Consider the following 11,775-nt stretch of genomic DNA (forward strand, 5'->3'; position numbering starts at 1 on the left):
CTCTACCATATTCAGATATAACCTGCTTGCATACTTTCTACATAAACTGTATCAAATATATAATCTAATAATGTAAAATTTGTCTCTGACAAACATTTTCTATACACTAGCCTGTATGAATTAAGAAAAATGAGAACTGATGGTGTATCTTTTGTCCTCTTTTTACTATTTTATTATTCCTTCTATGTAATTCTCAGAAGATTACGTAGAAGGAATGATAAAATAAAAACTATAAATCCTATAGTTGCTTCTTTTCTTATGCAAATATAATTAGTAAAAGTGTAATTGTAGTGAGAATTATAAAATTTTAATACAATTTGAGTATGTAGCTTATACAGCTTATCAATATGGCGAACTGGCGTACGTCATAATTCGATGGAGCATTAGTACACGTAAAAGAAAAAGACAAACATTCATTTAATTGCAACCGCTCGACGGTTCGTACCTCAAAACTCGTATATTAGGACACTCGTGTATCAAGGTACCACTATATATTAATGATAATAAAATAGACTAAAAATAGTAATTGACATCTTCTTTCTACGTATTTTTTTGATGGGTGAAAATGGTATGGTAACCCCGCCTGCGCTAACGGGATACGCTGGCGGAGCACCAATGAAGGGTGATAAATGAGAATGAAAACAGGCCAGTTGGCCCATCATGATGAATTCATCAGGAATTAACCATGATAGTTTCCAGGGGGAACCACGAGGAGGTCGACCTGGTTGGATATATTGCTAGCAATGGGATTCTCAGTCTCCATTACTAACAATCCCTTTCCCCAAGTATAATGACTATATTGATCGATAATATTGTATTTAATATAATCTATAGTACCAATTATATCTCTAATATATAAAATTCTCGTGTCACGGTGTTTGTGACCAAACTCCTCCGAAACGGCTTTACCGATTTTCATGAAATTTTGTGTGCATACTGGATAGGTCTGAGAATCGGCCAACATCTATTTTTCATACCCATCAATAATATGGGTGACTCACCCCAAAATATTTTTTTTATTTTTTTGACAATTTTTTTTATTTTTATTTTATTATAATTTAGCATTGAAAAATACATACAACTTTAAATTTTCATCGTTTTACGATCAACCCCTGTATTTTAATTGCGATTTTTATATTTCGCAATAAGTGGTAAAACAACTTTTACGGGGTCAGCTAGTAATCAATATTATTATTATTATTAATAATATATCAAATTATTAATCCTTTATTTGTTTTACTTTTGTATAGCTATTTTGAAACTAAAATAATTATTATGAATTGCTCTTATTCCTCTAAAGATAATATCTACGGTAGGCTCCTCGTCTATGCTACGAAATAAAATTAAAAAAAAACTATTTAAGTGTTTATGGTTGTTTGTGGATTGCTCCGCCATTTTGATTATTGAAAGTTGCATTTTATTTTTCTTTGTGTATTGTATTTTAAGTAATTTGTGATTTTCTGAAATAGAAAAAAACCTGTAAACTATGGGAGAAGATAAAGGTAAATATATTTTAGAATGTTTATACGTTTAACAAAAATATTTAATTTTATACGCATTAAACTGTGCGGTATTTTAGATCGCCGTCGCAGGTCACGATCAAGGGAAAGACGCCGTTCTAGATCTCGTTCCAGAGAAAGGAGAGAAAAGAGGAAGAGCAGATCGAGGTCGCCATCCAAGAGGTCCCGTAGACGCAAGCCTTCTCTGTATTGGGATGTCCCTCCACCAGGATTCGAACATATAACGCCATTACAATATAAGGCTATGCAAGCGGCTGGCCAAATACCGGCAAATATTGTCGCTGATACGCCACAGGCGGCAGTGCCTGTTGTTGGCTCTACTATAACAAGACAAGCGAGGAGATTGTATGTTGGCAACATACCATTTGGTGTAACTGAAGAAGAAACTATGGAATTTTTCAACCAACAGATGCATCTTTCTGGCTTAGCGCAAGCTGCTGGTAATCCAGTCCTTGCGTGCCAGATCAACTTAGATAAAAACTTTGCATTCCTTGAATTTAGATCTATTGATGAAACTACACAAGCAATGGCTTTTGATGGTATCAATTTCAAAGGACAGAGCTTGAAGATTCGACGGCCCCATGATTATCAACCTATGCCGGGCACAGAAAACCCTGCTATAAATGTACCAGGTATATTTTGTTAATAATTAACTGTAGAAATAATTGATCCAGTATAATATATTGTATGACCATGGTGTAGCATCAATATTATTTTAATTATTTTATAATTTTCATTTCTTAATATTACTATTATACTTTTTCAGCTGGTGTTATAAGTACTGTTGTGCCTGATTCACCACACAAAATATTTATAGGTGGACTCCCTAATTATCTTAATGAAGACCAAGTAAGTTGTTTTCTATAATACTTGATTCTATAATTCTGTGAAGCAATAATTATTTCTGGTTTATTATCTTACTCTAGTAGAATATATTATTATTTATTATGATAAACCTCCTTAAAAATTAATGTTTCACAGTTTAAAAGCATCATGTCTATATTAAAATTATTATTAATTACAAAAGCATTTTCCACATAATTATATAAAAACAGTATAAATTATATTTGTTTGCTTTCCTAACTTCAATACCAATCAATATTTTTTCATTATTTTGTAAATCTGGATATGATTAAACTAAATTATATTTTGCAGGTCAGTACCCAGACTCCACATTTACCTAGTTATAAAACATGAGTATCATTATTCATCAATCATTTTATATAAAAGTTGTCATTATATTAAAAGTTAGGACAGGAGATCTTTTCATAACACCCAATACCATGTGGGCATCTTATTACACTGGGTTGTAAGAATATATATAGATAGTTCACATGAAGTATAACAATAAAAGTTATATACAGGATAGTACACTGAGCCTGCATGCTCATACATCACTATACTGACTACTAGCTAGTTCCCATTAAGTAGCACTAGGAGCCGCAACTATTTCAGGCCGAGATTCAACAGTTGACAGGGCAACGGTGAAGCCAGCAGTGAGCCGCGTTATAATTTGGTCCATTTCAGGTATTTTCAGGTACCCCTTGGAGGGATGAGCGTGCACGATTCACGCTCAATACTTATTCATACAACTCACTGATATAGTTTGCTTTTTGCCCCTCCCTAGCTTAGATTTGGCACATTCGCGGCCCGCGTGTCACTGTTGTCTCTCATTCTCACCTATACGTCTTGTACTTGAATGAGACGTCGGCACTCCAAGGCAAGTCTCCTCCATTCACATCTGAATCTAACATGCGGCTAGATACAGGTCAGATAACATTCATTTATATATTTGCTGCATTTTGCTAAGCAAATCTCAATGGGAACACTAAAAGTTACGTATGCTGAATGTACATCTACATAATATAGAACTTGTGTATCTATTTGTACAACAAATTGTTACAACTTAATTATCTCGTACTAATTGCGTGCAATATAAACAGGTAAAAGAATTGCTGATGTCATTTGGCCAACTTCGAGCTTTCAATTTGGTGAAAGATTCCTCAACAGGACTTAGCAAAGGTTACGCTTTTGCTGAATATGTGGATATATCAATGACAGACCAGGTACATATATTAATATATTTTTTCATAATCCAATTTTATATCATAATTTTTTTTATAACATTTTAAATGTCTTATTGTCATCAGGCTATTGCTGGACTGAATGGTATGCAGTTGGGTGACAAGAAATTAATCGTACAGAGAGCCAGTATCGGTGCAAAGAATTCTACATTAGGTAAGAAATACAATAAATACTGTTGAAAAATCATAATCTCATAATATGAAAAAGTAATGTATGTTATTTGTATTCCTTATATGATAACATCATTAACTGTAAACCAATTTCTGAAACTATTTTGTTCCATGATGGTCTGATAATGATTTTGTTGAAACTTGTTAATTTTTCCAAAACAAAAATACATCTGTTGTATGACTATGAACATTAGTTCATACATAGAACACAACAACAAAAAAAGTGAATTTTAAATTGTCTACGTACAATCCAAATACGTGATTTTTATGTGCACAGCGATGACAGGCGCAGCGCCAGTACAGCTTCAAGTGGCGGGTCTGACATTGGCGGGCGCGGGTCCCGCCACCGAGGTTCTGTGTCTCCTCAACATGGTCACACCCGACGAGCTCCGCGACGAAGAGGAGTATGAGGATATTCTCGAGGACATCAAGTGCGTATAATTTTCCACTAAACACTTATGTTTATACTTATATTTTATTATTATACTTATATAAACTTTCCCCTTTTCATATTGAAATGTATATACTTGTATAAGCAATCTTGGCATGTTTTATTCAATGTCCTCTTGTTAGATGTAGTATTATGAGAATAATATTACTAATAGTACATGCACTCAAGTACTTTCTAGAAATTAAGTTGCAACTAAGACTGAAGCTATGGACTTAGATAAGTATTCACAATTTGATTTATCAAATTACTTTTCGGAATCGCAAGTTCACATTGACGTATTGTACAAACTTCATTGCAATCATCCGATTGCGAATCCGATTTCTATTAAATTGGCTATGATCAAAAATTAAATATAAATGACTAAAATTATATTGTAATTAGCTATTTGCCGAGCTTACATTTTTGGATTAAAATGAAATCTTATAAATGTCAATTAATTGTTGTTACAGGGAGGAATGTAATAAGTACGGTTGTGTACGCAGTATAGAGATACCAAGACCTATTGAAGGTGTGGAGGTACCAGGCTGTGGAAAGGTAAGCTTTGAACAAGTTTCAGTTATATATTAATATGCTCATAACTATAATGTAGTAGTTAGAGGCCTTTTATTGGGAAAGTAATGTAGTGAGTTTGTTTCAATAACATTTAATAGAATGAATTCAAAAACAATGATAGGGTATTTTATCTATTGTTCCTTTATTTCCCATCCCTATTCAAATGTTGCGTTTATGAGCTACAGTGACTATTTACCATCAAGTTAATGTACAGAAATAAAATACAAAATGTATGCGGAAAATAAATTTCAACTTCTGTCACAATTCTGGAAGAGTAGTTTAATATTCCCTATTTCATGTTTAATTTATTATATAATAAATATTTTTTTATTACATACACAGTTTAATGCAAAATTTAAGTGGTTTATAACCTAAATTGTTTATTAATCAACTTTATACAATATCTTTCTATTTTAAGCTACTATAGCTTAATGAATATTTTATTTATTATTTTTACAGGTATTCGTAGAGTTCAACAGTATTGCAGATTGTCAAAAGGCACAACAAACTCTCACAGGCCGCAAGTTCAGTAACCGTGTAGTCGTCACATCATATTTCGATCCTGACAAATACCATCGCAGGGAATTCTAAGTGATAATCAATTATACCATTTGGTTATAACCGAAAGCCACTACGTCATAATGCATTACTAAAATCTCATGTGACATGATAATTATAATTTCTTCATCTATCCATCTTATTTGTATTTAATAAGTAAAAATAAAGAAAGTGAATTATATAATATTTTTTTATTACATATTATAAGTAAAACATGAATAAAATTATTTGTTAGAAAAATAAAATAAAAACACTATTAAATGTATAGGACAAACAACATGTATATAATTACAATTGATAACAGCAATAGTTTTTTCGGTGGTTGCACCACGTACATGTAACATGTACCTACCTCGCAATATTTTGTAACAAAATTTATACTTATGCTAAATGTTTAGTTGAAAATAATAGGCATTACAGAATTTAGTTATTTCTAAATATAACTGTTCTGCTAAAAAATGGATAGCCATTATAAGATTTATCGTGTTGGATCGCTTGTCGCTGTTCGTTGATATCCATGCTCTAAACTTTGTATGTCCACTATTTCTGGGGATATAATAACTTTTCTCATTACTACATATACAATACCGCCGACGATCAACATTCCTATACCAGACATCAAGCTTATAGCCCAAGCAGGTACTGCATTGCCATCTGAAAATCGTATAATTGTTATTTAACAAAATACCACAGAACTTTGAACAAACACAAGAATTAAGAAACAAAAGCACAAGTCAGATTGTAGTAATCGACCCCCTCCCCTTTACGAAAATTAATCTTCAATACAAATATACCAGTATCTGCAGTTTCTGATAGTTGTCATGTTAATTTATGAAAATCAATTAGCCGTTTCAACTACATATTACTACAGCGTACGGATATACCCGAAAAATGTTGCCCTCCTTTTTTCGGTATTAAAACTTCTTATATTTAAACATTTTGTTAAATCTAAGAAACTTACGATAATAAGTGCGCGTCATAACTCTTCTTCCCCTCAGAATTTTTCTCCTAGCTTCTGTTTCTTGTGTCAGGGTACTTAAAACAACTGAAAATATATAATAATAATATTAATTAAACTTAAAAAAAAAAAACTAAAAGAAGAATATATTCTTTTATTGTCATGCTTTTTACAACAGGATCCTGTTTTTATTTATTTAAATAACTTTATTGATAATTGAAAATATGGTTTTAAAGGTGGACTTAATGCAATATTATACTAGTATGATTTTTTATACCCTAAAGACTGTTTAGAGGGGTTTTTAAAAACTATATATATATATATATATATATAATGTTCCTGAACGACTAACTTAAAATCCACTCTCTTATCTTAATTAATCATTTAAAAGTGGTTACCTACCTAAAGTCCACACACACAAAGTTGCGGCAAAAGCTAGTATATATTAAAATAAATGTTTAACCCTTCGGCATCATGTATAAAAAAATTATCGAAAATTGACAATATTAAATAATAGTACGTATGTACAAAATTCTTTTATTGATTAGTCACAGTTAAGTAGGTACAAGTTTATCAATTTATGGAAGCAGGTAGCAAAATAATAAATACGTAAATATATGTAGGCAAGATACATATGCACCATCTTCCAAATTTTGCAATTAGAAATGACGATAATATAGACATTCATATATTCCTCTTATTAAATATTAAGGATAGGCAATTTTAACATCTTGAGAATATGCGTAAATGTTAGGCAAATTACTATTTATTTAATAATATGTGTATATAAAACTAATTACATATATCAAATATAACTTACCCAAAATAACAGCAAGGTAAAACCAAATCGATTTCTTTTGAGCCATTTTGAATAATTTGATCACTTCTTTATTCTGTTTTGAATAAAACACTTTGAATAAAGGCAATTTCAGGTACACTAACGCAATCAGGCGTGTTCTTCAACCGAACGCTTATCTTTATACAGATAAGATAACATGATTACTAATACGCAGATATAATACGATTCGCCCTAAAGTAATTGCTCAAATGTAGCACATACAAAGGATATGACTCAATGTTTACTCACATAAACTTTTGCCCACAATTTCGCCTAATAATTAAAAATAAGAGTACATCACCATTTCAGGCGTTAACTATCCATTGCTGAACATAAGCCTTCCCTATAAGGGGAGTTTTGCCAATAGTTGCCATACTTGGCAAGCGGGTTGGCAACCGCAGTTGAGTTTTTAGAGAGAGATGTTTTTAGATGCGGGATGTTTTAAGAAGAAATACTCGTATTATGCATTTATTGATCTGGAGTAAAAATTAATTCTGTAATGATTTTCCCGTTTTTATAAACAATTATTAAAAATGCAAAGTAATCTAATTTAGGGAAATAAGTTACTTTCAGTATTAAATTTACTTTTTTTTTTATCAGTAGCTCAGAGGCAGGCGCGTTACTTTGCATAAATAAGGTCCCAAGTTTGATTCCCGGTCGGACCAATTTCAAAACTAACTTTTCTAAATGTCTAGGGTCTGGGTAGAATGTGCTCCCAGAAAGTCGTTGCCTGATTCCTCGTATTGTGTGATATTTATTTAGTCCATATTTTCCCACCATATTTAATTTTAGTTAAAAAAAATGTACACAAAAGTTGATATACGTAATCGATGAAAATTTCTGTCGAGATACACGCTTACTCAAGATACTAAGTACATATATTTGGTTAAACTAACATCTTTAGCTGTTTCTCAGTAAAAATAAACATTTTCACTAAAGAAATATGGACGTTAAAACGACAGGAAAAATTTGAGCGTCCCATATTAAATCAAGAAAATAATATCATAAAATTCGTTGAGGTTTTTGAAAATTCATTCATGTAACTTTTAATTTTAATATATTTTATCAGTAGATTTATAATTTTTATGTATAGCTAAAGATTTCGATTTCATACACCTGTAGATTGTGTCAATAGTACGACAAATAAAAAAAAAATTATACAGTTAATAAATATAACTTTATTCTAAATTCTATCTAATTAACTATAAAAACTGTGCTCAGAAACTAATTTTCCTTGAAAATATTTTTTAGATCTGCTTCTGCAAGAGTTTGAGCTGATGACTCTTGATTTCTGCCGGTAATTTTGGCTTTAGATGCTTCTTGTCGTTCAACAGTCCTCTCGTTCTCTACAACTGCTGCAGATTTTTCGATAAGCTCATGTTCAGGAACTCCTTCAGCTTTTAATTTTTTATATTGTTGTAAAAGCTTTTTCGTATGTGTTTCACTGGTAGGATGTAACATATTTACTACGCCTAAACCATGGCCATTGGAGTGAAATTTTCTGTAAATAAATGAGTAGAAAAAAATAAATAACACTGGCTAGTGATACTTTATGAAAAATGGGGCTGCAAAATAGGAGGCATTTACGACTGTCGCTCAGAAAGCACATTCAATGTCACGAAAACTGTTACATATATTTTATTATTATTATTTCAACCGTTAACTGCACACACATAAAGGAAATTCATGAACGAAATAGCTGTGTCCACATCATAAGCTATTTCTATTATACCATTCTTAAATTCACGATCGTGCTTCTTAAGTGTAAATAAAAATACATTTTATGACGATTAGTTAAACCATTAAAGCGGCAAAATGAAAAAAACTACTCGCAAAATTTAAAATATCACTAGTTTTAACCCGCGGCTTCGTATAAGTATTTTATAGCTTGACAAGAATAAATAAATAGGTAAAAATACTTACGCTCGTAGTATGTCTTCCTTGTATAAAATCGGTCTTATGGATTTAATTTCGGGTTTAGGTTTAGCAAATTTAGGTTCAGTTATAGGTGGGAATGCTTTATACACATCGAACCAAAGAGGTCTGTCGTCAGGTTTCATTGCACCTCGTGTCAAGAGTCCTTCTACCCTGTTGAGTAAGAAATTTTAAAATCAATAATGATATTTCGTTACATTTAATTGGGAATGATAATTGGTCGAGTTGAATATGGAAGTATGAATGAACTTTTGTAATTGTAAAATTAGTTCAACTGTATTAACAAGGGCATAACAAATATCCTATTCAACCCAAGTCTAATGTTATAGCTTTCGATCACATAAACACTGTGGATAGGCAAAGTTGTCCATATTAGACTTGTGTCTTTGGTATTATAATTATTTTAATAAATAATTTTTAAATTCACACAGTTTGTATTATTTTTCTTAACCTAAGTAAGCCTTTCAGGACAGGCAGAGGTTTGGGTCATAAGACGGCCATGCCCACCACCCCTTACCTCAGGATTCCCAGCATAAACCGATAGAGTAAGCTTGGTTACCAGTTTTCACTCCACAATAAAGGTTTTCAAAGATGTTTGCCATCCCAGTAAAATAATCTTAAAGTTGCTAATAGTCATAAACCTCTGTCTATCCTTGCCCACATTCCACTGTTTATAGTTACTCCTTTCTTTGCTTCAATAACTTATATATGCTTCAGACAAGTGTAACCAGGAATTTAGATTGATAAAATAAACAATTAAAAATTTTATTCCACAACAAAATTCACTTCTCATAGAAGGAAATTATTTGATTGCAAAAAATATCATCTAAATAGGTCCAGAATTAGAGTTATCACATAACATACAAAGAAATTCATGTCAATCGATGTTAGTTAAATAGAATTAAAACCATGTGTTATTTTAAAAGAAAATTACACAGAAATTTATTATTATATAGTGTACCTTTGTTTACATGTCATTAAATTAAATTTATAAAAAAAAACAATAAATTAAAAGTTATTTTCAACAGTTTGAAAAATAGATCGACGTAAAGCTTCAAGTCCATTCCGTTTTGTTTCTGCTATAACTTTACGTTGTATTTTTTTTATATCTTCTTTTAACTCATTAGCAAGCTTGTCTGTTTCAGACTTGTGATCACAGTCCATTACTTCTGACCTGGAAAAGAACCAATAATATTAATTCGAATCAAATTATTAGCAACTTAATTCATTAAAAATTATAATAGTCTATGTCTTACTCTTTTTTAAAGGCAGCATGAATTTCTTTTAATGTTTTAAGTTTTTGCTTATATGCAATACCCGCTTGCTGGATACATTTCATTAATGCACCAGTTAGATGTTCCAGTTTCTGCTCATTCTCTTTCATAGCATTATAGTCAACCTGTAGCTGATTTATTACATCCAATAGATTGTTAAGTAAATTAGCATGACTGTCTTTTCTGAAAATATAACATAGGTTTGATTTTTAAAATGAAAGCTTTATTAAATAATATGAAACAATTAGAGTAACAGATTTATAAGTTTAAAAGTAGAACTTTTTAGAGGGGCTTCTAAGTGATTTATAATATATTTTTAGCCTTAAGTAGTTGTCTACATTACTTAAATATAGATAATCTGACACTATGTGGAATATTTAATTTGTAATAAGCAATAATAAATATAATACACAAACCTTGTTTTTAATTGATGACTCATTACATGTAGCAACTTTTGCCGTGATTCTTCAGGACCTTCAGTACTTTGAAGTTTTGGTTTCCTTTTTTTAGCACTGGCTTGATATTGACTGATAAAATTATCTTCTTCCTCAACTATTTCAGACCCATTTCTTTTTTGAATTCTTTTTTCTTTAGGTTTAGAAGAATCTTTTAAAAACTGAGTTTCTAGAAAGTCATCCTCTTCAGCATCCAATTTTGATTCCTTGACTTTCTTATTTGACATTATTTAAACTAAATAACGAATGTAATCGCTCGAGATATAAAAAAATTTGAAATTTCTAATTTTTGGATGAAATTTTCTCACTACCTAGTAAATACTACCGCCAAATTACTAAATTCCCGCTGAAAATTTTTAAATAAAGAATCCTTTTTTTTTTGATGAGCGGCGCCGTAATTTTTTTTTGTACGTAAATTTTAATTCTTATAAGTAAGGAAAAAAGTAACAAAATAAAGCCGAAACGAATTAAAGCTTACAGGATTCAAAACATAATATTATCCAAGGCGGTGTTTAATAATAAATGAATAAATATTTAACTTATTATTATTCAAAATTATACTGTAATAATACAAACCTTGTAAATATTGTCCCAATTCTTTCGAGTCTGCTACTTGCCATTTCTGCTTTTTTCTCAAGATTAAACAAATTTCTAGAAGTAGTTATTATCTAGTGACTAAAATTTGCTTATTAATACTACTTTTATATAATATTAATTTATATTAAAAAAATTAGGTTAGAATAACTATCGTAAACGTCAATAGGAATCACGGGGTGAATAGAAAAGAACGGAAAAAAGATAAAGACTTAATTTCTACCAGTCTTTCTATAAGATATAAACAATATTTAAAGTAAAATAAACATTTTTATGTTTTAAGGTTATAATTAGTACAAAAATTTTCAAATTAAGAACATTCTTTATATAACAGCCGTAGTTTGTTTTTCGTAGTATATACATTTCGAAGAGTGTATGTAATATA

The 11,775-nt window shown here is 30.7% G+C and overlaps 4 protein-coding genes across 4 annotated transcripts; 1 reads left to right on the forward strand and 3 right to left on the reverse strand.

Annotated features, from left to right (window-relative positions):
• The first annotated feature begins 1,339 nt into the window (after positions 1-1,339).
• LOC113510673 (splicing factor U2AF 50 kDa subunit) lies at positions 1,340-5,520 on the forward strand. The gene is made up of 8 exons (XM_026894172.3): positions 1,340-1,502; positions 1,580-2,152; positions 2,287-2,369; positions 3,464-3,586; positions 3,671-3,758; positions 4,053-4,206; positions 4,676-4,760; positions 5,238-5,520. Exons 1-8 carry the CDS (start codon positions 1,487-1,489, stop codon positions 5,367-5,369), a joined length of 1,254 nt encoding a protein of 417 aa, XP_026749973.1. The 5' UTR covers positions 1,340-1,486; the 3' UTR covers positions 5,370-5,520.
• LOC113510682 (uncharacterized) lies at positions 5,513-7,273 on the reverse strand. Its single transcript, XM_026894182.3, has 3 exons — positions 7,115-7,273; positions 6,298-6,381; positions 5,513-5,990 (listed from the first exon to the last, which is right to left on the reverse strand). Exons 1-3 carry the CDS (start codon positions 7,158-7,160, stop codon positions 5,815-5,817), a joined length of 306 nt encoding a protein of 101 aa, XP_026749983.1. The 5' UTR covers positions 7,161-7,273; the 3' UTR covers positions 5,513-5,814.
• A 1,014-nt stretch (positions 7,274-8,287) lies between these two features.
• On the reverse strand, positions 8,288-11,584 carry LOC113512512 (probable 28S ribosomal protein S23, mitochondrial). The gene is made up of 3 exons (XM_026896415.3): positions 11,373-11,584; positions 9,056-9,220; positions 8,288-8,633 (listed from the first exon to the last, which is right to left on the reverse strand). Exons 1-3 carry the CDS (start codon positions 11,414-11,416, stop codon positions 8,357-8,359), a joined length of 486 nt encoding a protein of 161 aa, XP_026752216.2. The 5' UTR covers positions 11,417-11,584; the 3' UTR covers positions 8,288-8,356.
• LOC113512501 (uncharacterized) lies at positions 9,261-11,366 on the reverse strand. Its single transcript, XM_026896404.3, has 3 exons — positions 10,758-11,366; positions 10,324-10,524; positions 9,261-10,241 (listed from the first exon to the last, which is right to left on the reverse strand). Exons 1-3 carry the CDS (start codon positions 11,021-11,023, stop codon positions 10,076-10,078), a joined length of 633 nt encoding a protein of 210 aa, XP_026752205.1. The 5' UTR covers positions 11,024-11,366; the 3' UTR covers positions 9,261-10,075.
• Positions 11,585-11,775: the final 191 nt, after the last annotated feature.

This window comes from Galleria mellonella, unplaced genomic scaffold (genome assembly GCF_026898425.1).
Source record: "Galleria mellonella isolate WM207_F2 unplaced genomic scaffold, CSIRO_AGI_GalMel_v1 utg139, whole genome shotgun sequence".
Lineage (NCBI taxonomy): Eukaryota > Metazoa > Arthropoda > Insecta > Lepidoptera > Pyralidae > Galleria > Galleria mellonella.